Source organism: Macaca thibetana, chromosome 12 (assembly GCF_024542745.1).
Source record: "Macaca thibetana thibetana isolate TM-01 chromosome 12, ASM2454274v1, whole genome shotgun sequence".
Lineage (NCBI taxonomy): Eukaryota > Metazoa > Chordata > Mammalia > Primates > Cercopithecidae > Macaca > Macaca thibetana.
Window position 1 is genome coordinate 42,553,966 of NC_065589.1, and position 25,077 is coordinate 42,579,042.

Consider the following 25,077-nt stretch of genomic DNA (forward strand, 5'->3'; position numbering starts at 1 on the left):
AGCTCTGGAGGGCAGGGGCAGCACAGCAATCAGTGCTTAACAAGCCATGCACTAGCAAAACCGTGAGAACCACTAGTGTCTCCATCCTGGAACATAAAGAAAGAGCCTCTTCCTTAATCCCAAATATTACACACAAGAAACAGATTCTCATGGAAGCCTAGAGAGATAAGGAGAAGATGAGTTTCCTCCAAATTATGTTGTTAAGGAATAATCTTTTCACAAATACATTATTAATAATAATTAGCACACTTCTGGAGAACTTATAACGTACCAGACACTCTGCTAAGTGCTTGACATACATTTTTTTTTTTCATTTTACCATCACAACTCTACAAATAGAAATTAAGATTATCCCCATATTTGCCGGGCGCAGTGGCTCATGCCTGTAATCCCAGCACTTTGGGAGGCTGAGGCGGGCGGATCACCTGAGGTCAGGAGTTCGAGACCAGACTGGCCAACATGGTGAAACCCCATCTCTACTTAAAATACAAAAAATTAGCTGTGTGTGGTGGTACACACCTGTAATCCCAGCTACTCGGGAGGCCGAGGCAGGAGAATTGCTTGAACCCAGGAGGTGGAGGTTGCAGTGAGCCAAGATCGCGCCACTGCACTCCAGACTGGGGGACACGAGAAAGACTTCGTCTCAAAAAAAAAAAGATTATCCCTATTTTTACATACGTGGAAACTGAAGCACTTTTAAAGAGATCTAGTAACTGCTCAAGGTCCCATAGTAAGTGGCAGGGCCAGGACTCAAACCTGAGGCAGTCCAACTCAGCAAGCCCATGGCCATTGGGCTAACACACCTCAAAACCATCATAAATGAGTCACGAGGCTCACTGTCTATGAAATACAGTAAGAACTCCGCCAGGGGAATAAAACTGTTCTCCGGGACCTGCCTTCTCAGGCCAGACAGGCCCACGATAATGCCTTGTGCATGTGCAGGACGCACAAACTGCAGCGCGAAATCACTCCACTCACACAGGAATGGGCATAAATTAACTTGTTTTAAAGAAATGGCTATTTTTGGCTGGGCGCGATGGCTTACTCCTGTAATCCCAGCACTTTGGGAGGCTGAGGTGGGTGGATCACCTGAGGTCAAGAGTTCGAGACCAGCCTGACCAGTATGACAAAACCTCGTCTCTCCTAAAAATACAAAAATTAGCTGGGCGTGATGGCGTGTGCTTGTAGTCCCAGGTACTTGGGGGGTAAGGTGGGGGGGGAGGGGCTGAGACAGGAGAATTGCTTGAACCCGGGAGGTGGGGCGGAAGTTGCAGTGAGCTGAGATCACGTCACTGCACTCCAGTCTGGGTGACAGAGTGAGACTCCATTCGCCACAACACCCCCACCAGAAAAAGGCTGTTTTCCTGCAGCTTCCTACCTCAGGTGAAGTTGCAGTTAGTGGGCCCTCAGCCAACAAATTGTTTCTTGTGAGCTGTGATGCTGCCAGTGGCTCTGTGACATTCTGGGGTCTAAAGGTGTAACTAATTGAATTACTAACTTAAATTATTAAGTTAGAGTAATTAAAGTGTCTGTGTACCTGACTTTGGTATAGCCTAGACAATGCTATTGAAAATCCTGCATCACTATGATCATGTAGATCCTAAGACATTTTCTCACGGCTGCTCAGAGGGGAAGAATCAGCACTGATCTTGTGTGTAGGAAGTCAATTATGCCATGTGATTTGAGAAGCAGCAAAAGTCTCTCAGGCAAAACAGCATCCAACAGTATCTCTGAGTATGAGCTTCTTAAGAGACATACGCATTTCTACTTAGTTGAAGGCATGTTATTACCTCTGGAAGAAGGTGCACTATCACAGATTAATTTATTTCATTCTCCTACTGCCATCAATTGGCCCTTAGCAGAGAGCAGTGCTCTGAGAGGATGGGAAACAGGACAGGTAAGTTTCAATAGGGAGAGCTGGAAGGACTTCACATCTGTCTATAAAGGGCACCATTCCTCCTGATGGGCCACAGTGTGGCACGAGGGTCTCAGGCCTCCAGGTTGTGGTCTCTTTTGGCTCTCATGTACTACAGGTCTATACGGGCACTAGGAGTTGATGGAAACACTTACAAAGGCGTGGGCACCGTCTCCAATGATGTACAGTAGTAGGCTATTTCTCTGTACAGGTCACTTTTAAACAAGAGACTAACCATCCAGTGCCCTAAGCACAATCAGGGGCACTTGCATGCCAGCTAAAGAGGGAAACTGTTCCTTCTACGAAACTGAGATTTGGTCTAAATTTAGTAGTAGGTATGTTTTCTGTCGCCTAACTGTTCAATTGCCTAATTTCTCGCCCATTTTGCCCCCTCCTTCTTTTCCCTCCATCCTTTGCTACTCCTTATCTGGCATGGTAACAACTGAGGTCTCTTATATTTCAAGTGTTTTTGCTCTTTGTTTCTGTGGTTTAATTTCCATAGTTTAATAAAAGTTCTTGTTCCTCAAAGGAAAGTCGCTTTAATTATTAGGACTGAGAAACACAAAAAATGAAACACAGTGGTGACTGAAATATGAATTTCATATGAAGATACTTAGACTGGTATTTTTTGTTTAATTTGGAGAAAAAAACTCAAGGTTGCATTTTCATTCAAAGACATTTCAATGTACTCAACCCACTGTTAGAACAACTTCACTGAAAAACATTTTAAGGGCAAATGTCAGAAAAAATTTCACATTTAAAAGCTCTGGCTTGGCCTTTTTTGAAAAGCAGGGTTAGCCTTTGGTTTAGAAATGTCACTGCCTACTAAGTTCTTTGTGGGGGGAAGAAAGAAAATTGAATGTTTTATTTAAACAGGTCATTAACAGTCAATACTGATGTGAAAAGGCCTGCTTTCAGAGGCAGATAAAAGCTTCCAATCTCTTAGAATATCACTTGAACAGATCTAGGGCAAGGTGTGCTGATGCAAGTTTGAGACCTTCATGGGAGAACATCTTCACTCCACAGCCCCGAGTGCTGAGTGCTCGTACGGCAGGCAGCGTCATCTGTGTGGCGCACACTGTTGTATATGCTGCACGTACACGGCAGAGAGGAACACAAAGCGCACTTTATGGCAGTCCCAGCTTTGAATTTTCCATTTCAGTACTGGCAAATGCTTATGAATGAAGATTAACCATTTTTGCATAAAGTGCCAAACCACCTCCCCACAGCAGCAGAATGCAAATGGGCACAAAAGAGCAAAGGACAGCTAAAATAAATGCGGCAGATCTAAGGCAGTGCAAGCACAGAGGGAGGAGGACGCATGGCAGGCTTTATTAGCATTCACCTACGGCATGGTTTTTCTATTTAATTTGAAATTATTTCATTTCATAGGTCTCTGCTGACTTAAGAATATAAATAAATGGCTTTTTCTAAAAGTGACCCAACGCTGGCTCCTATAAGGATCTGCTTCTGATTGCTGGGCTTTAAAGCAAACATGTGTTTCCATAGAGATGTGGGCGACCCGGACCTGGTGCAAGTACCTACTTGTATCAGCAACTCAATTATACTCCGTTCTTTTAAGATGCGATGATGTAAGCTCAAGTCTTTAAAATATGCCCATCCTCAGAGACGTCTCAGGAAAGGTGAAGTGGCCAACGTTATGTGAAGCAGAGAAGAGGTTCAGCAGAATAAATGCCACCCTCTTCAAGCACACTGTAATTGGTTCTCTCTCTGCAGAGCACACTGCTTTGCTCCCCCATCCCCGCAACCGCCCGCTGGCAAATCCCAAATCCCAGAGGGGTTTGGACAAAAGATCAAACATAGTTCTTTATACTCCAGAGCCCCAAGTACTTTACCACAAACTCCCCAATGTTGAAAAAGAAATATCATGTGTTCCCTTTCTTTCTTTCCTTTCCCCATCTCTTCAGCTATGGGCAATTCCTACAGAAAGGGCAATGTTTTTTCTTGTAATTTGACAAACATTCATTAAACACCGACAATGCGCCAGGGTCTGTGGGGAATGCTGGCAGTGGTTAAAGCTACACTTACTGAACCCTTACCGTATACCCAGCACTGCTCTAAGCACGTTCCATGTATTAACTCCTTTTATACTCAGAATCGCCCTAAGCAGTGTATACTTCTATTTTTGTTATTACCATTTTGTAGAAAAATAAACGTGAGCACAGAGAGGTAGGTAAGCTACTCACTAAGTCACAGAGTTATTCAGTACCTGGTTGACCTAAGATTTGAACTTACATCTCCTGGCTCCAGAGCTCTTGGCCCCAAAGGAGCTTACAGATCAATGATGAAGACAGATATGTACACACAAACACAGGAGAATGCCAGGCAAGGAAGTGGGGAAGGAAATGACATTGAGAACTAAAAGAATTAGAGTTGGAATTCAGCTGGCTCAAGGTTCTGGGCACAGCAACACTGGGGCTGTGGTCTGTCCAGCTCAAAAGTCCCATCCCAGAGAGTCGGGTGCAAAAGTATGCAAGGCACGCTTGCCGTTAGTGGGACTGGGGATGGGGCTGTATGCTTTTTAAACTTTTAATGGCATCTTTATAAGGACAACACTGCATATTCATGTCCAAAGAAAACATGGATTATGGTTCTGCAATATAACTCCGGACCGGCAAAGAGAACCCCTAACTAAACCTGGCAAACAAAAGCTCTGTGTTTATAGCTAACTCTGGGAAGCTGGCTCGGTTGTCATGGAATAAAAATGCGGAAAAGGAACCCATCATCTCTTCACAGCACATTCTGGTTTCAAAAACCTCTGTTCCAACGAACTCACAGTATCCTAATTCATTGAGTCAGAACTCTCCTAGTAAACATTTAATAATTTTCTCTAAGTGGCAGAGAAAGTCAGGTTCTTCCTAGTTCCTTGAAATGTTACTGGCACTAGCTGAACAAAAACAGTATATGATGTACCGCCTTAAACACACTGGCACTTGGTGGGAAAGAAATACTGGGGAGCGAAGGCAGGGCTTAGACTTCCAGCTGGAAAGCGTCCCCAGGCAGCCAGCCCCCTTTCCCACCCCATTACTGCTCTTCTTACGGCTTCCCAGAAAATGTAACCTCAACTCACTTTTTAAGGTTTCCTCGTGCTCCAAATCAGGGCTCTCAGTCCAGTTTCCAGCGACTGGCTTTCTCAGGAGGCAGATAAGCTCTGTTCCCCCACTGGCCACCTTTATCAACTTGCTTTTACCGTGACCAGTAAGTCATCTCAGTAGTGACGAATGTGGAGGCAGAAACCAGGGTAGTAGCAGGATCTTGGGCGTGTCTGAGTAATCAGCAGTGGGCTGGTGGCCTTGGCCACCTGATCAACAGGAAGACTCACCTTCAGAAAGACTGCTTGTTCCCTTTTTGTGAAACTGCCCAGTGTTTTTGCCTTTAGGCTCCTGTTAGTGAATGCCAACTCTTCATCATTCTTATCTTAGGGAAGGTATAGCTCTAAGACTGAACTTGCAACCTTTACACTGACTGCCCCTGAGGCTGAGAAGGTTTAGGCTAGGACTGCAGTCATCATTCCAAAGGTCAGTTTCTGGGCATGATTGTCTGCTAAGGGCTTCTTATCTTCCGGGAGACACCAGGACAGGCATATCAATCAATTAGTACACATTCTAGCACTGCACCCTGAAACCAGTTCCTGGTTCTACACCTAATTGAAAACATCTGTTAGCTAATTTTGCATTAAATGGAAAATGTACAAACCATGTCCAGGGGTATACATTTTATTAAGGGGCATGTGTTCACACAAGGAAGTGAAGTTCTTGCCTGATGTTTATTCAGTTTAACAGCAAAAAGCCAGGGTGAGACGCATGTGGTAGAGTACATTTGTTGGCACAGCGGAGAAGGGTTTCTTACCTGTCAGACCTGCTCCATCTATACACACATTAGTCCTATATATGTTACCTGTTCACTTGTTTGAGTTTTAGAAATCTAACACATACATTCTACATGTTCTTAGAAAGGCTCACTTCCCTCTTGGATCAGGCCCCACCATCAGAGCCCATCTAGCTGACCACACGCAGGCAGTTGGCCTAGAAAGTTGCTACCACCAGCCCTGTGCCTCTGTCACCAAGCACAGGATCTTGGGCCCTTAAATATTCTCAAAGAGTAAACACTGCCTATTTTCTGCAATACAGATTATTTCTTATGTGCTTATGACCAAAAACAAGCAATTACAATTCACCAAGATTGAATCCCAGCTCAGCCTCTTACTAGTTTTGGGATTTGGGCAAGTACCTTGATCTAGGCCGTGTTTCCTCATCAGTAAAATGGGGATAATAATAGTAACTACGGCATAGGGTGGTAAGAAGGATGAAATGAGTTCACGTTTGTAAAGTGATTACAACAGTGCCTGGCACACAGCAAGTGCTATAGAAGTGCTATAAAACAATATAAATAGATTCCCTCATAGCTCATGTGGTGGTTTTCCCACTGTCCTCATTTTACAGGTGAGAATCTAAGGATTATGAGGTTACCAACACGCATCCAGCCAGTAACGGAGCCGGCCCTTGAAACCTGACCTTCTGACCACAAATTGTCCTGGTGTGGCTACACCCGTCCCTTTTCCAACTCACACTGTCACCTGATGGGAGAGGTGGGGTGACTCGAGAGAGGAGAGGGTGGCAGCCCCAGGCTAGGGGCCTGACTGCAGCCCTGTGAAGGGAATATGAACTCTCAGGGCTCTGTCTGTGTCCACAGGGTCATTTGTTTTCCATGCTTTTAAAACAGCTGCACTGGCAGAAGCAAATCCATTACTACAATATCACTTCCCCATAGAGTGGATCGGAAACCCATGTCAGGTCACGGTTTCCTGCCTTGTAGCTATCAGCTGTGCTCAGTGCTTTCGTGACCAAATTCACAGCTTAAGGTACTTGTCTTCAGAGGACAATAAACAGTCATAACATAGAAAGAGCAAAGTTCAAATAAAGCCTTGGAGCTAATAAGGGAACAATCTAAAAATTACTAAACCTCTTTCCATACATGACTTCAAGTAATTGTATCAACATGAATAAAAGAAAGAATTCGTATGATTTTAATTCCCTTTAGTTTATTCTAATGCAGTCACAGATAATAAAAACTCATTTTGATCATTTAGTATACGCTCAAGATTCTAGGGGGTCATATTTACTATCTTAGTGAACTTTCAATTTCTAGCTGTAATACAAAATAGAAATTTGTCACCTGAAAGATGTTGTAATGGGAAATTAATAAATACTTTTAAAGTGCTTCAAGTATACAAGACTTTAACAGATTTAATATATTACAAAAAAATTCCTTCCTTTTAAAAAGACTGCTTCTGACAAATTCTACTTTGCCTTTCTCTCTTCCAAAGTTCCAAATACAATGCCTTTGACAAGCTAAATGTTCAATGAAGACACATGGAAAGAAAGGAATAAATGTCCTCTCATTTTTATTCTTCTTGTCTTGCTTGCAATGAATTTTTAATAATTTTTTCTCCAGTTTTTAACCCCTCATACTAAGTTATCACTTTAAATGCCACCCTTTTAAAACCAGCATTGTCAGGCTGGGCACGGTCACTCACGCTTGTAATCCCAGCACTTTGGAAGGTTGAGGTGGGTGGATCCCTTGAGTTCAGGAGTTCGAGAGCAGCCTGGGCAACGTGGTGAAACCCTATCTCTACTAAAAATACTAAAATTAGCCAGGCGTGGTTGCATGTGCCTGTAGTCCCAGCTACTAGGGAAGCTGAAGTGGGAGGATCACTTGAGCCCAGGAGGTCGAGGCTACAGTGAGCTGTGATCATGCCACTGGCACTCCAGCCTGGGTGACACAGTGAGACCCTATCTCAAAAAACAAAAAAACCAGTATTGTCCAATATTGTTTTAGCCATATCACTTCACACACCTTCCGATCCACTCTGCTCTTCCTCCCAGCATACCTCCAACCTTGCAGTATCTTTTAGTCATTATCAGAGTCAAGGTCTAATCATGAGCACCCAAACCCTCTATATCTTCCTTATTGGGCCCCATGTATCCCCTTTAACCTGGTAACTTGCCCAGCATCTTTTACTGATTTTATTTCTTCTTAATGTAGAGGCTTATACCCAGGAAAAAGTCACTAGACTATAGCTCTCTAGTTCCTCTCCATCAAAGCCGACACTTTTGTCCAAAAACGAAAGACTGAAATTCACCTTTTCTATGGAGTATGAAAAAAAAATTCATTTTCACCCAATGCTAAACACATTTAACCATTAGCCTCACTCCTATATACCCATGTAACTCCAGCATAGATAGGATTTTCATTGCTGTTGGCACCTACATGCACTTAACGGACCCTTCATAAACTATCTTATGGTCGCCTTGGCCACACTTAGTTTGTAGCATAAAAGGCTGGAGAGCAGATACTCATCCTCTCCACTTTGCACGGAGCTCTGGCCTGCCCTATGGCTCAACTCATGCTGCGGGAAGTTCAGAAAGTACCAGATGCTTCCAATGGTGTACAAGCATTAGCAATACATAGTTTAATCTCTTCCAAATCATTTTTCTAAAGATTGAATGAATCAAAACTTTTAATACAGTGGCTCAAATAATGCACAGTCCTCTCAGCTAAATATAATACTACATATTATTTACCTTTGGAAGACTTTGGTAGTTATTCGATCTACCTAACACCAATTTTGAGGTGTAAATGTATTAGGTTTTGATCACCTGTTTGGTGAAGTAGACACATCTCTCACAGCTTTGATTCCATTTATACCCATTCTTGGCTGATTTGTAGAGACAAATAATTAGGAATGTCTGTTTTATTTTACTAATGCTAACAATTTTATTATCTAACTGTGGAACATGTCCTTTGAGTGTGCTTCCCCTGGGCCAGACCCTACATGTAGAGGGTGTCTGTGTGCGTGTATCCCTATGAGAACTGAGACTCAATGTCCATTCTTGGTGGGGGTGTATATTGTCATGCATGGGGGTATTAAAACCAAGAGAAATAAGAATGTTTAACAAAATAGTAAACAAATCATTCTGAAATGATTATAACCATGTACATAAAGTGGCTTCTGGAGGAATGAGATGGCTTTAGTTTAGGTGAGCTTAATCAAAGAGGGCTTCAGAGAGGGAGTGCTCTTTTGCACTACTTTGAGGCAATACTGGCAATGATGGGAATGGCACTGCAGGTATGAGGAAGAGCGAAAGTGAAACTTCGCTTGCAGAAACAGTGACTAATGTGTAAAGCCAGAAAGAAAACCTACCTGCTTAGCACACATAAGTCAATTAATAAATATTTACTGGGAGTCCACGATTTGTCTCTGCTAGATGCAATGTGTTTAGTTAACTATGATGCAGTGTAATTTTCAGATTGGCTCCTGCAGGGAGATAAGATTAGCAGGCAGTAAGCAATGAGATGACATTAGAAGGCAGTATTTGGAGGAGGTGTCTATGTGGTGTGGTTTACGTTTGTTCTGTTCATAATGCAGCTAGAGGTAATATCCTTGTTTCATTATTCTTTTAGTAAATGGGAAAGTTCCTTCTCATCCTATCCCAGCCCAATTCTCCCTCCCACCCCACTGTCATTTTTGGTTACATGGTTCTGAATCTAGACCTTATGCATTTTCTCTGTTATTCTTGAAATGCTGAATTGAAAACAGGATCTTTTAAAATAACTTCCAATTGGTGCAAGCTGACTTTCTGTACTTTTAGTTTTGTAAAAATATATGCCTTAATCTGACAAATATTAAAGGGCTCCAAAACAAATAAAACTATATAGGTGAGTCATACTTACCTCTAGGAAAGTAACTCAAACTGTATTTAAGATTCCATTTGGTTTTATTTTTACCTGATTTTACATCCTGTGAGATGAGTAACACCAAATATTATATAACTTACCAAACTACTCAGCCTGGAAAAAGAGATAACCAGATACTGAAAAGACACTCTTGTTTGTTTTACTAAATGTTCTCTTAAAAATGTGAGGAGGTAGTAGAAAGGGAAAATGTCGTCAAAACTTAATCTACATTTGTATCTATTTCTGAATGGCTACCAGCCAGTCTTTAAGTCTTGGTTTCATTTTTCGTTCCAAGCTTTCGAATGATACTTGACTAGACAGAATGAGACCACGCTAGATGTCTCATAGAGAACATAGGGTTAGGACTGAGGAAAGACTCTAATGGTCACAGTATTAGTCAGTTTTCTTCTTCTTCTTTTTTTTTTCTGGCAGTCAAATTTAGCACAGGGGGATTAAACGCCAACTTCAGTGACACTAATGTTAATAAGTTCTGATAACCCACTACCATCAGACCAACCTAGTCAGTTTCTGAAGAATCTTAAAGCCATGCTGTATAGTGGGGAAAAATTAATTTAGCTTACGACAAAGCGTTCTCCTTCAAGCCTCCGAATAATCAGCCTCTTGCTTTACAAAGACTTCTTCGGTCTGACAGCTCTGCCATGCCTTTAGCAATAGCTGTCATTTACTGACCACAGTCATTCATTCATTCAGTGTTCATTTTAGCACTTAGTGGGCACCTGCTCTGAGCCAGGTACCATCCTAGGTGCTGGGGATACAACAGTGAACAAACCAAACAAAACCCGCTTCAGGCACCACACTGAATGATTCTGTTTCACTGAGGCCTCACAACGTACCTGCATGTAGGTATTATTATCTCCATTTTAGAGATGAGGGAACTAAGGCTTATATGTTAAGGCCCAGGTCCCAGGGCTAGTCAATAGCAAGGCTAAGACTGAAACCTCTCAAACTAACTCCCAAGCTGGTCCTCATTCCACTAGTCTGGTGCCATTGTTTTGGTTCAATACAAATAAAAGGAATATGTAGCTTAAAAATTATTTAGAGGGTTCATTCCAGTTGCAACATCTTAGTACTCACAAAACTTAGAATCATAGACGTAAAGCCGGCTTGGCAAAAATGCCAAAGGGGGAAGGAAAATTATCAATGGGAGGAACAACATTTCCTCAGTGCTTTAAATTTTGCTCCCCACTTCCCACTAAGGACAAATCACCATGGAGTACCCTTTCCTGGGCCACCTGCCACATTCTTTCTCACCCATTCCTTAACTTACTATCTCCTTATGTTCCTTTCCCTTTATTCCTGTTACATTTGGTGTCATTAAAGGGCAGGTGAAGCTGTCCTGGGAGGTAGTGAGACTCCTGTCATCGAATCTGTTCAAGCAGAAGCTGGCTGGCCACTGAATGAGAATGATGGAAAGGGAATTCACTTACAGTTCGGGAAGATGGGGCACCTCTGCCTTGTAACTCCAGAATTCCAAAGGGAGAAACAACGTTGTTTTTGCAGTCTCTTCCCCTGAGTTTACCATGAGGCATCTAGAGTGGTCTCATTCTGTCTTAGTTATGTGTTGTCTGAAAGCTTGAAGCAAAAATTGAAGCCAAGTCAAGTCCAGTTGATACCTACAAGGTACACTCTCAGAAGTCAATTATTTCCTTTGGGTTTTTATGCCTGGGAGTCTGAGATGTCATGGAAAGAGCCTTTCTTTCTGCAGGTAGGGCCAGAAATGCCTCAAATCTACGGCTTTGTTAGAAAACATGGTATGACTTACCATTCAAAGCAAAATCTAAAGAAGCTGTTGGACGACACAAACAAATACCTTCTAACAGATTTTTCATGTTTGGTTTGGTTTGTAACTCAACCCAACTTTCACGAGAAGCATCTCCTGGTCCTAATGTACCCACAATCTGCAAGCTGGTGAAGCTTCAACACTGAACTCAACATCCAGTAACTGTTTACTCTACTGGAGTCCTGGGACTCTACGTATAAGGGAATTTATACATTCCTAAATTAATTTGTAGGTAAGACATTTTGTCTTGGCAGATCTTGAGAACTTTATTCTTGAGAGTGCACTTATTCCTCATTTGACACAGTCTGGAGTCTTCATACATACACCTGAGCTATAAGTTAATCCCCCAGTCAACATCCTCATTAAATAGCCCTCCAGACCTTGCTCAAACATATTCTACAATGGGGATCCATGCCTCCTAAAAGAGCTTTTCCTGTACAAGTCTACTTGTGACTAAACCCTTGGCTAAGATGGAATCAACTGCCTTCCATGAATGTGCTAGCTTTGCCTTCAGACACTCCTTCATCTGGTCACTCTTCCAAAACTCCCAGATTCATCTTACATATGCTTTCCTCTATCCTAGTACAGAATTGTTCATTGAATTGAAGGATGTCAATGTTGGAAAGAACTTTATATAATACATTCCTAAACAAATTTGTGGATAAGACATTTTGTCTTGTCAGAACTTGAGAACTTTATTCTTCCCACCGTGTGATACATATATATACTCAGTGGTTTTATTCATTTTTTTAATGTAGCTTAAGATTGCATTTTCTTGACAATCACATCATGGTATACACTGATCATAATGAGTCTCAACCCTGTCTCTACTAAAAATACAAAAATTCGTCAGGCATGGTGGTGCACACCTGTAATCCCAGCTACCCGGAGGCTAAGGCAGGAAAACTGCCTGAATCCAGGAGACTGAGGTTGCAGTGAGCTGAGATCACACCACTCCACTCCAGCCTGGGTGACAGTGCGAGACTCCGTCTCAAAATATAAATAAGTAAAATGAATAAATAAATGTTCTTTTATATCATGAGTTAATTTGAACATGCCCTTTCGGCCATAACTCTCTCTCTCTCTCTTTTTTTTTTTTTTTAGAACTATCAAATCTCTAATTCTAATCATTCAAACACTTATGGACTGTTAGACTTGGAGTACGTGTGTGTGTGAGACAGAATGTGTACATTATCTTTGATAATTTGGAAACATAATCATGATTATATTATCACAATTTCATTGTTTATTCTTTCATTTTTTACATATGCACACACATTTTACATATGCGTATGTAAAACTTACTGGGTATCAGCTATGTGCCAAGTACTGTTTGAGGAGCTTCAGGAGTACCAAGAAAGAGCCCTAATTTGATTGTAGAGGTGGGCTTCCCATCTCTTCAGTTATCTTCTCTTTTAGAGTCTTAGGCTATAGAACCGTATCTTCTTCTTCTCTGCACTATCTGGGAGTTCCCCTGAAGTCTGTAATACATGTCTGCCATATCCACCATCTGCTCCTTAGCGCAAAAACTTAAACTCGTGGTCACAATCCTCCAAGTGCTGGCCCACTGCAGACACTCAATATGTATTTATCGAATACATTGATAAAGGTTCCTTCTACTTTTATCTTATCAATCAATCTTTTCTTGGTTAAAATTAGGTCCAACATAGCAGTTCCCTTCATTTCCGTTACTTCCCTAGAGAGAAAATGGCAGTGAGGCAAATTAGTATCTGAGACCCCATTTTCATTTAAACATGAATAAGACTTCGAGCAGATGCCCAAATAGCTTAAGTCTCTCATCGCTCTTATTACCTCAGTGTCATTTTTGTACATTAGAGCAGAACTAAATTATACCAATGCCAAATATGACTGAATGGTCTAAGTTCATTTAGTCAACTGAACTATGTATTGTCCACCACATGTGAGGAACTGTCCTGGACACTGCATTTTTTTCTTCTTCCTTTTAACTTCACCAAGTATGCATCTTCTTTCGGGTTTTTGGATTCTCACACCTCTGCCTCCCTGAGAAGTTCGGGATTCCTGCTCCACGGAAACAACTTCTGTTTCTGTTCTGTTACAAATCCTGCCATTCATCAACTTTTTTTTTAGGGCAGATTAGTTAAAGCCAGGTTTCTCAACTTTTTCTTAACGAAAACTTTCTTAATTTCTTATAATGCTGTTTTAAATACCAAATTAAGTATAGTAATTTAAAAATCAGAACCATGAGACAAAATACTACACTGTTTATAAACTACAACTCTTACCACTAGCATACCAATTAGGAACCATTTATCCGAATCTGAAAATAAATAACATTTTTAAAGAATATAGCCAAATTTATAATGTGATTCAGTTGATCATCAACATGATCAGTAACTTTTAGGAGTCGAACTTTCATTTACACATCCATTTACTCTATATGTAGCATAAAAATTGGAATTTACTTTCAATACTAGGATATGTAAATATGGGCATTCCTTTCCTAACTTCTTCAATCCACTTTTTAGAAAGTAATTTAAGTAATCTATAATCAAACGCAAACACTGCACTCAAACAAACCACATAATTTATTTTCTATATGAAATAAAGATATACTCTTATTTTCTTGAAAAGTATAGATTTTCATCTGGGCTTCTGTATCAAGATTTTGAGTCATCAGATCATTTTCATTGACTATGATTTGAGTACAGAATAACTTGTGTGCACAGAAACAACAAATCAATTTGTCTTTGCTGTTTTCCTGGTGTGTTGCTGAAAGACTGTGTTCTGTCCCCACAAGGTCATGGCCCTGACCTGGAAGTGGGCTTTGCTGAGTAAGCAGGTCAGAGATTATCATGATTGCAAAATAAGCAAGAAGGCATGAAAGTAATGAAGAAAGACAGAGTTGGGGGAAAAATCCAACTTAATATTAATTAGCCTATAAGCTAAGCTAAACACAGTTTTTGCCCAAAGATAAAAGAAATTCTGTATAGGGCAAGAAAATGTTTAATGAAATACAGACTAAAATTTATCTGTAGTTAGTTTACTTAGAATACTGATGTTTTATCCTCAGGTATATCTTTTCAATAACATTAAGACTTTGCAGTAAGGTTAAGAAGTAATTTCTGAAAAGCGTTTAGTCTGTTTTTGAGTCTTCAATTAGTGACAGTCACCAGCAAATGTTAAGCAAATTTTGGAAAAATTAATTGCACCTATAGAAAGTCTTAGTAAATTACTGCTTTGGTTTATTACATACTATATATTAATAAAACATTTAAATGTGTTTAATTTACTAGCAAGAAGTACCTGAGACATGGTGAGATTTTGATTTCTATGGTAATAAGCTTTAGGAATGCAGAAAACAACATCTTATAATCTGTAAGCCTCCAATACAATCTTGCAGTGTGACATGGATTCCTCCATTACTTAGGAGTTAGCTGAGCAGACATCACATGTGAGCTACTGCGATTATTTACAATTAATACTGCACATTTTTACTGCTGGCACGTTAGTTTGCATTTTCCTTTTATTTTCACATCAAATATTTCACACAGTCATGGTATTATACCGATTACCAACTCAAGTCCATCAATAATCATCAATATTTGCACACTTTTTTCTTATTTGATACTGCTGTTTTTACATACTAGTTTATTTAATTATATTCACTTGAAATTCTTACTTAGTATAACAGAAGATTTCATTAACTCTCTCTAGGTAAAAAAATAAACGGATATAAGAATAAGAAAGCAGACATAAGCAGAATTTATTTTTTTCAGGCTCAAAAGCCTCCTTTTGAGTGTGCCAATCAGTCTAAATGAAGAGGATATTCTATGATAAGTAAGCCCTTGGGATCAAGGATAGAAATATCAGCACAAAATAGGTATGAATGTGTTTACTGTTAATGTATGTAAGTGGATAGGGTGAAATAATTAATCCATGTTCAAGAAGTCCAGGCAATCCTCCTAACTTGCACTTTGCAAGATATGATTGTTGATTTATGGTTCTGGGACAGCTAATGAGTTGCATTAGAATCCCAGTATGTTCATGTTTGAAAAGAACTCCCTAGCATCTCAACAAAATTTCCCTTTTTATAAATAAGGAAACTGAGGCTGTATGGACAGAAGGAACTTGATGAAAGTCACACTACTAGAAAGTAGCAGGGCCAGGACTTAAAACACAGGTCTTCCATTCTTTTTAAGAAAATTTTATTGAGCATCTCCTATGTATATAGGCTTGTGCTGAGTCCCAGTTAGAAGAACAGTACATGAAGTACAATCCCTGGCCTCAAGGAACTTTGATTTTAGTGAGGGTTACCAGACAAGTGAACAGAAAACAATACAATACAAGTTATTCTAGGGGAAGCACAAAGTTCTATTAGACCACTTTGAGTTGGGGGTGGTATGAGGGCAAACAACAAAAATTAGGAGGGTCAAGGAAAGCTTCCAGGTGGATGTCAGGTTTAAGCTGGGCCCTGAAGTAGCTAGGTGAATGGGGCACAGTGAAGAAGAAAGAAAAAGGAAGAACATGATCCTTAGAAAAAAAGAAATACCCTAAGAATAAGGCCATAATGTTTCTGGCTAATCCATTATCCATATTAACACTTTGTTAGCCTGAGTATATCATAGTAGAGTCTGACCATCTCTGAGTTCACAGACAGAGTCCAATGTACAGACTTTGAAGACTGAAAACCAGGCTTTGAAACGTGGCCTCAACTGAGAAGTCCTGCATAGGCAACCAGCCAGTGGCAGCCCCACAGTGGTCGTATTGCTGTCCCAGCCAAGTGGGTACAGCTGTCATCCTCCTTGAGCCCCATGGTCTTTGGCTGTAAACAGGCGTAATTGCTGTCTATTTGTCTATTTCATAGCGATGTTGTGATGATGCTCCCCTTCCTCAGTGGGAAACAGAAGTAATAATATGTATTTCACAGTGATTTTGTGAGCATTAAAAGATAACATAAGTAAACCCACATAATATTAGCACTTGGGTAGTAGGAATACAGTTCTGTCGGTTTCTTGTCCTGTGATAATGCAAAAGCAGTTCTCTGGGAATCTGACTGACCCAGCAAAGATAGAGGAAAACCTGTGGCCTTCACTTTATTCACTTACACCAGGATCTACCCAACTGACTTAACTGACCTGAAGGACGTCAATGAATGTCAGATTGTGAAGATTCTCCTTTTTAGAGAGACTTTCTTAATCATTAAAACAAAACAAAAATAAGAAAACAATACACGGAGTTTATTCTTCCAGACCAGTCATCTCTGAACTGGAATGCCTCACTCTAGAATGCCCACCCCACCTGGGACTGCCCTGCACTCACCGGGATGACTGGCAACTGCTTCTCTGCTCCCTGCTGGGAGCTTCCCTCCCCTACCTCTCCACAGACACCCAACAAGCCTTCAGACATTCCTGCAGTCCAGGCAGAAAGGAGAAAGAAAACACAGGGAGAATTACTTTGGGGAAGGACCTACGAGTGGGTGGTACCTGGATGGCACTAGAATAAATTCCCATAACTTGGCAACAAGTGAAATAAAAACATCTTCTGAGAGTTGATATATAAAATCAATAAATGATGAATCCTAGGAAAGACTTTAAAGTCCCCTTAAAGTGACCAGGCCAGTACAAGACTTGACTGTCGCCACCGACATAAAGAAAGAAGTCCATTGGCAACCTAAACATGGGAACAGGGCACTCAGAGGGAAATCTTACCCATCTGAACACTGGCAAGGCTGAGATACATCACTATGTTCCCTATGCCAAGTACTTCTCACGAATTATTTTATTTAGCAATTACAACAAACCGGTGACATAGCTCATTCTATTCTTCTTAGAAACAGGAGAGGAAACAGCGTGTTTCCTAGTGCTGCTGTAACACATTAGCACACATTTAGTGGCTTAAAATAACATAAATTTATTACTTTACAGTTTTGTAAGTCAGAAGTCTGACAAGGATCCTTTTTGGAAGCTCTAGAGGAGGATCTGTTTCCTTGCCCTTTCTAGATTCTAGAGGCCACCCACCTTCTTTAGCTCATGTCTCCTTCCCCCATCTTCAAAGCCTGCAGCGTCCCATCTCTCTGACCATTCTTCCATAGTAACATCTCCCTCTGACTCTGAGCTCAGCCATAATATCTGATTTTTTTTCACTCTCCAAGAACAATTTTCACACCCTTGAGGGCAATACTGCCCCTGCTGAGAATTCATGATTTATTCAAACAGGAATATTAATACTGAAGTGAGTGCCTGTTGTTGATCTTCCACCACAACCTCCCCAATTTTCCTTCCTCTGGTATGTGTCAGCCACGCAGTTGGAGACTGATCCAAGGCTTTAAGCTTTGACCACAGAAATTGATGCAGAAAAGGTACATACTAAAGCACTCAGCCAATGAGACTTCACTATTTTGTTTTCTCTACAACAGACAGTAGAAATGCTAATATTTGTATATCAAACAAATGACCAGCTATGAAACATATTTTCAATGTAATTTTTAATATCCTCTGTACACTTAAATTAATCCAATTCTTAGGAAGAGCTATGTATTTATTTCTTGGTCCTAGTTAAAATAATGAATGTCCTTGATCTAATTCTGCCATGGTTTTTATTACTTTTCTCAATAACAAAAGCCAGAAACAAAATTTGATTTTGCTTCTAGCTGTTTAAATAGATAAAAATCAGCATGACTATCAAAATCCAGGTTGGTCTTGTCAGGTTGAGAGGAAAACCAGGGTTACAACTGAAGAAGATGAATATGGACACTAACAGGAAAAAGTGCTTGGCTAGTCAAGTAAACAAATAAGAAATGCAAGTCCCCAGTAGAGCAGATATAGCACTGCACTATAATAAGCAAACTGTCTCTTTATGATCATTTTCCTAGAGAAGATATTGCTAAAGTAATGCAGATTTTATAATGAGGTGGTAGCAGTAGTATAATTATAAAAAAACTTTAAATTTCCATTCATTAGCATTTTAAAAGTTTAATTTTCATCATTAAAGGCCTCAAATATACATTACTGCCCCTTTCAGAGACATGTAGCGATAACTGAGACTAATAGAAGGATCTGAATCAAGGGGCAATGGCAGTATGGCTTCTGTGGCCTAAAATCACAGTGATCATGCATGTGATCTTGGTTTTATACTGAACCTCTCTGGCCTGAAAACTGTATCTAGAAAATTTATTTTAATTCAATTGTACAGTAGCAAAATATATTCTTGGTGGTTAAGCTTCAAATTATTTTCCAGCAGGAGGAGAGGTATATCTCATCATTGAACTGGAGGCCTGAGAGCCACAAAGTTGCAACACCAACCTTCTACTGCAGAGCGACATTTTCTCCTTCTTTATATCCTCAGGTATTTTTTACTTCGCTTGCTAGTCCCCTAGCTGAACTCCAGGTCAAAACACACTGCTCAGGTTGGTGCTACAAAGCCACAGGCAAAGCAAACTGTTGTCCCCCAAATCCATTACTTCCTTCCACCTGGGTGCACAGTCACCCATCTAAAGGTCATAATTTCCATCCTCTCTTGCAATTAAGTATCTTCATGTAGCTAAGTCCTGGCCAATGGAATGTGAATGGAAGTAATAAGCAAAACTTCCGGGTTGTACCTTTAAAAGGAAGGGGTGTGCTTCCTACTTCCTTTTGTCCCCTTCTTGCCAGCTGAAGTGTGACAAGAACTTGAAATGGAAGCCATAAAGTAAGGATGACAGGACAACCTGCCAGGAAGACTGTGCAGCTCCCCAACCAGCCTGTATGCCTAGACTGTGAAATGAGGGAAAAACAGACTTTTGTGTTTCTAAGCCAGTGTTGTTTGCCTTTATCTCAGCAGCCAAATTGGTAACAAAACTAATATTTAATCCAGAAATTTCCTGCACTCCAGCATTCACAACTCTTCTTTTTTCAAGACAAGGTGTGTCTCTGTTGTCCAGGCTGGAGTGCAGTGGCTCCATCACAGCTACTTGCAGCCTCAACTTCCCAGGCTCAAGCAATCCTCTTGCCTCAGTCTCCCGCGGAGCTGGCATTACAGGTATGTGCCACCATGCCTAGCTTTTTTTTTTCTTTCATTTTTTGTAGAGACAAGGTCTGGTTATGTTGCTCAGGCTGGTCTTGAACTCCTGGGCTCAAAGATCTTCCTGACTTGGTCTCCCAAAGTGCTGGGATTACAGGCGTGAGCCACCACATCTGGCCCTGGATTTACACCTTTGGGTTAAGAAGGTTTCAATATCCTCAAGACTTATATATAAATGTCCTAATACCCTGAACAAATCACAATGGACAGGTAAAGAACTGATTCTGAATTAACATTACAGTTTTTCTTTTAAGCTGAATACTGGGGATAAATACACAGAAGCACACAGAAACCAGCAAATGATCCTTTTATTTAGTTCCCACAACTAAAGTGGGATGTGAAAAACTGAAGAGGATGTAGAAAAGTGCATGCAGAGAAACAGGTGCACGATGGCAAAGGATTGGCCTATTCAGTTGTAAATCTAGCAGTCAACTTAATATCCCTGTTTCAGACAAAGGATGGTAATGAACTGAGCCTTCCACAATGGAAAGAAAACCATTTTAAACTACAAGAAAGACTTAACGATTTGGAGAAACATATTCTCTTAGCCTGTAGTTAATCATTTTAGTTACTGAGGGAAGTTTTGAAATCTTTTTCCCTGCAGATATTTTTTTAATTGGATAGATTTTAATTTTCTAGAATGTCATGTTAGAATTCTGCCCTAGAAGGATAAGAAGGAGGGAGTGAGGATGGAGATTATCTCAACAAGGTCCTTCATCCAGGGACCAGGGCTTCCAATCCTTCCTCCTCCCCCGAGTCCCTTTCCCTTCTTTCTCCTTTTTCTTCTCTCTTTCTCTCATGACACTAAGTTGGTTTGTGCTTACAAGGGAAGCAACAAGCTTTGTTTCTCCTTGCTTTATTTCTCAGGACCACATACTTTGACCCATGTCCATTCTATAATGTGCCACAGATTGCAAAATTTAATGGTAGGAACAGTGTGAATGTGTATGTAGGTGTGTGTATCTGTGTAGGGATGTGGGCATGTGGGGCGGGGGGGTGGGGAATAGTGGGTGGAGCTAGAAAAGGAGTTTCACAATGGATCCAGAAGCAATTCACAGACACACACACACAGCCCTGTTCTGCTCTGTTCTATCCTACTATTGGGAATTCAGATGAGGAACTCTAGTTTTGGGGGTGAGGGGGCAGTGTCATACAATGGCATCAAGCCTCAGGCCTCAGTACAGATCCATCTTCAAGGACACAATTCTACTCATCCACTCAATGGGTCATGTACCATGCTAGTCCTTTCGGTAAAAAAAGAAAGAGTGCTTCTTTTCAGGTAGCTACATTTGAAACAAAACAAGAGCTTATTACAAGGTGATGAAAGCCAAAATAACAGTACTTTATTTATTTGGAGGAAATCCCATATTGTGAGGACATTGCTGACCACCTGCCACCTGCTTCCCCTCCCCCAAGGAGGAGCAGCTTATCTCATTGGTTCATTTGAAAGAATAAACCCACTCCCCACTCTGATAGGATCCTTCTGTTTGCCTGCAAAGAGGGTAACTTCCCACCTGCTCTTGGCCATGCAATAAGCTTTGGGCGCAGGCCCTGCCCCTGGTTGTGGAGGACAGAGGTAGAGAAGGGACGTAATGTCCCACTCTGCCTGCACTGGGTCTCCTTACTGCAGGGGCAAAGTATTAGCAAACCATCCTGGCCCTGATCTAAAGCCACATTTTCCAGTGAGCTTTTATCAGAAAGAAAACTGACATTTTACTCTCCCCTTGCCTGACTGCTCTCTCTCTCAACATTACCTGGCACACTGTAGGAAACTAGTAAACAATTTTTGAAGGAGAGAATAAATGGACTTAGGTGGACCAGTTGGCTGACCTCCTAAAACCCCAGTGAAATTGTTCTGAACTTGAGGCTCTATGTATTTTTTATCACTCACCCCATAGTTACAGTGCTTGCACATGGACCATATATGTTATTTATTTATAAAGGTTAAACATGTGCCTCTCTATTAATATATCGCATACTTTATAGAAACACTCTAAAATAGAAATTTGAAAAGATATCGAAAAAATGTTAATATAAGCTCCAATATATTCTTACACCCCCCGAGGATTATTTTGAGCACTCTACTTTGGAGCCCACTGGTCTAGACTTTCAGTACTATAGAAGTTCAGAAGAGAAGGACTTAGAAGTCTGGAGTAGTCCAGACAGACTCAGTTGGACTGGAAAGGCCCTGGTTCACAGCCTTGCACTCCTTGCCACATGCTGTAAGATGCCTTTCAATTTGGAGAAGATGCTCAATGTATATGTGTTGAAAACTGGAAGGAGAAGGTGAGGACTGAGCTAACAGTTACTGAATGGGCAGGATTTACACAGCTAGAAGGAAAATGGGAGGGGCATGCCAAGTGAGAGTTCTCTGGGAATACTTTATTCCAAGAACAGGCTTATCACAGAAATGGGATAGAAGTTGGCTTTCATCACACTGACTTGAGCGCCAATGTATTGCAGAGTAACAGGAAATAATGTCAGTCATTGGAAGACAGAGAAGAGTGAAAGTGACGGGTTACCTTGAACAATGAAAGTAGAGAAATCTTGATTTGATTTGCTGTAGAATAAAATATGGAACCATTCAACATTTTAAAGATACAAACATCATCATGATATCTATGTTTTGTGAAGATTACTCTGAGGTTAGGGTGCAAACTGGATGGAAAAAAAATTGGATTTGGTTAAAGCAGCTCAGAAGAGTCTGGAGTGAGACTATTAGAATTTGATTAGAGTGATAAAGGTTGTAATAATGAAGAAAGTATGAAACTGAACATCAATTAGAAAGAATATGACCAAGTCTCAGTAAAATATGGAGGAAGAAAGAGAAAAAACCAAATACTCCCAGAAATGAGTCCACCATTTAAAAACTAAACAACCCTAATTGATTTCTTGAAGTTTTCTTTTTTTTTTTTTTTTTTTTTTTGAGACGGACTCTCGCTTTGTCGCCCAGGCTGGAGTGCAGTGGCGCGATCTCAGCTCACTGCAAGCTCCGCCTCCTGGGTTTACGCCATTCTCCTGCCTCAGCCTCCCAATTAGCTGAGACTACAGGCGCCCGCCACCTCGCCCGGCTAGTTTTTTGTATTTTTTAGTAGAGACGGGGTTTCACCATGTTAGCCAGGATGGTGTCGATCTCCTGACCTCGTGATCTGCCCGTCTCGGCCTCCCAAAGTGCTGGAATTACAGGCTTGAGCCACCACGCCCGGCCTGATTTCTTGAAGTTTTTTTATCTTGTTTTGCTAGAGTAAGTAACAGCAGTGTCAGTTGATATTTCCTTACTCCTATTTAAAAGCTTGGGGCTCAGCCTCTAACCTCAAAGAAAATTTGTGTGTGTGTGTATTTTTTTAAGAGGCAGGGTCTCATTCTGTCATGTTGTCCAGGCTGGAGTGCAGTGGTATAATCATGGCTCACTGCAACTTTGAACTCCTGGGCTGAAGGGATCCTCCCCTTCAGTCTCCCAGGTAGCTAGGACCACAGGTGTGCACTGCCATGCCTGGCTAATTTTAAATTTTGTTTTAAGATAGAGATGGGGTCTCACTATGTTGCCTGGTCTCAAACTCAGTTGCCTGGTCTCAAACTCCTGGCCTCAAGTGATCCTCCTGCCTTGACCTCCCAAGGTGCTGGGATTACAGGTATGGCCCACTGCATCCAACTAAAAAATTCTTAAACATGGAAGATGGACTAAATTTTCAAGAGCCCATGATATTACTAAATTTGCTAGAAGATGCAACTTAGGAATGGCACTCTGCCTTGAAAAAAAAAAAAAAGGAAATATCACCTTTGTGTATATGTAGTAAACAACTCCTGATTTTCTGCATGTGAGTGAGCAGAGCAATCCGGTCAACCACAAGGTGAAGACCAATATTAAATTCACGTACCTTTGCGCCAGGTTTTTCCTATATGTGAACTCCACTGTATTTCTAGCCATAGAGTTTAGTTCTAAGATAATTTAGCCAAATGAATACTAAAAGACATGGAATAGAGGTGTAGGTCATGAAAATGCTGGAAGAAAAAGAAATCCAAGCATTTTCATCAACTAGTGCTAATTCTGTGAACAGGTCATATGATGTGCCTGCATCTGTATAGTTCATCTTTTGAAACCTGTGTGCTAGATCCCTCAATGACTTATTCTGAAAATGGTCTCCTAAGATGGTAAGAAATGACCAAAAATTACATAAAGCTCACTTTCCAAATAGAGTTATGCAGAAAATAATCTGCCATCTGGCTTTCTGGCTAACTTCACTTCTTTCCTTTTAGGCAGATATTATTTTATCCAGACCACACAGTTTGTTTGTCTAGTTGGTTCACGAAAATTTCAGAACATGACTCTGTAGCAGGAATGTTTGGCAAGTGACAGAACATTAGCTGCTTAACATCAGGCCAGTTTCCTTGTCTCGGTGGTTAAGCAAGTCTCTCCCAGGCTACGTGTGCTTGGGTGCCTTCAGCTATAAATTCAAACTGATGATCTGGTGATATCTTTGATATCTCTCAAAGATCATGTCTCCAGTGCACTTTGAGACATGTATTGCTCATGTACATATACTGGTGCTCAGAAATTAACAACGAAGACTTTAAAACTCAGTGCTACTTCATGAGAAACATTATGATAGTCTACTTGAATGCAGACCGATCTAAACCAAGTCACTGTACTTGTCATTTCATGTGAAATGGGAATAAAGTTTCCCTATTCTTGTTACATATAAAACAACCTGTGCTTTAAAATTTAGCCAAGGTGTACTGCAGTATCGGAAAAGTAATTTGGTCTAGGTTGGCTTTTCAAAACCCATTTAAACCAAGAAAAGAGGCATTTGATTTTTTAAAAATCAGATCAGTTGTACAGTTATTTTTCCCCCTCTCTACGTTTTTCAAAAGGCAGGAATCAATGGTCTTTGTAACCACCTACCTGTCTCCAAAGAAAGTGACAGGCTGAGCTGAAAGTTAGAGCCTCCAAACTTCTGCCAATGTAAGGGAGGAAGGCTTTTAATGACTCTGTGGGCTTGGCATTATTTCTCAGTGGCCTCACTTAGCCAGCAATGCTAAGGGCTGCAGCAGAGCCTAAAGCATAATTCTACAGACACTGACAATGAAAGGACCTTCAGGAATGTAGTAACCAATCTTACAGAAGCAGTTTAGTAGGGAAAACACATGTCCAAAAATATCTGGCCCCAAATAAAGGTGGAATGAACAGAATTCAACATCTGTGAAGAATGTTGGATGATGACATCATAGTTCTCAAGAAAATATTCAGTGAGAACGTCACACAATTTTAATAAGCAAAGCTTATCTAGATCCTTGAAAATAACAATTTCATTGCTATGGTTCGAATGCATCCCTCAAAGTTCGTGGGTTGGAAACTTAATCCCCAATGCAACAGTGCTGAGGGGTGATTAGGTCATGAAGGCTCTGCCCTCATAAATGATTAATGTCCTTACTGCAGGAACGGGTTAGTTATCTGGAGAGTGGCTTTGCTGTAAGAGCAAGGTGAGCCCCGTCTTGCTCTCTTGCCAGTCATGAGATGAAGCAGCACAAAGGCCCTCCCTTCACCAGACACCAGTGCCATACT

The 25,077-nt window shown here is 40.8% G+C and overlaps 1 protein-coding gene across 15 annotated transcripts in view; it reads right to left on the minus strand.

The window, feature by feature from the left end:
* SPATS2L (spermatogenesis associated serine rich 2 like) overlaps positions 1-25,077 on the minus strand; it is a 1,108,221-nt gene that overhangs the window by 96,655 nt on the left and 986,489 nt on the right. For 3 of the 15 annotated variants that reach the window (XM_050750702.1, XM_050750703.1, XM_050750701.1), the window contains exon 3: positions 11,122-11,266. The exons of 11 other annotated variants lie outside the window; for them this stretch is intronic. In XM_050750702.1, coding sequence (XP_050606659.1) covers positions 11,122-11,216 — 95 coding nt within the window. In that variant the 5' untranslated portion in view covers positions 11,217-11,266. Of the gene's footprint in view, positions 1-5,006; positions 7,185-11,121; positions 11,267-25,077 lie in introns of those variants that run through there. One more of the 15 variants, XM_050750713.1, reaches the window with a different exon arrangement.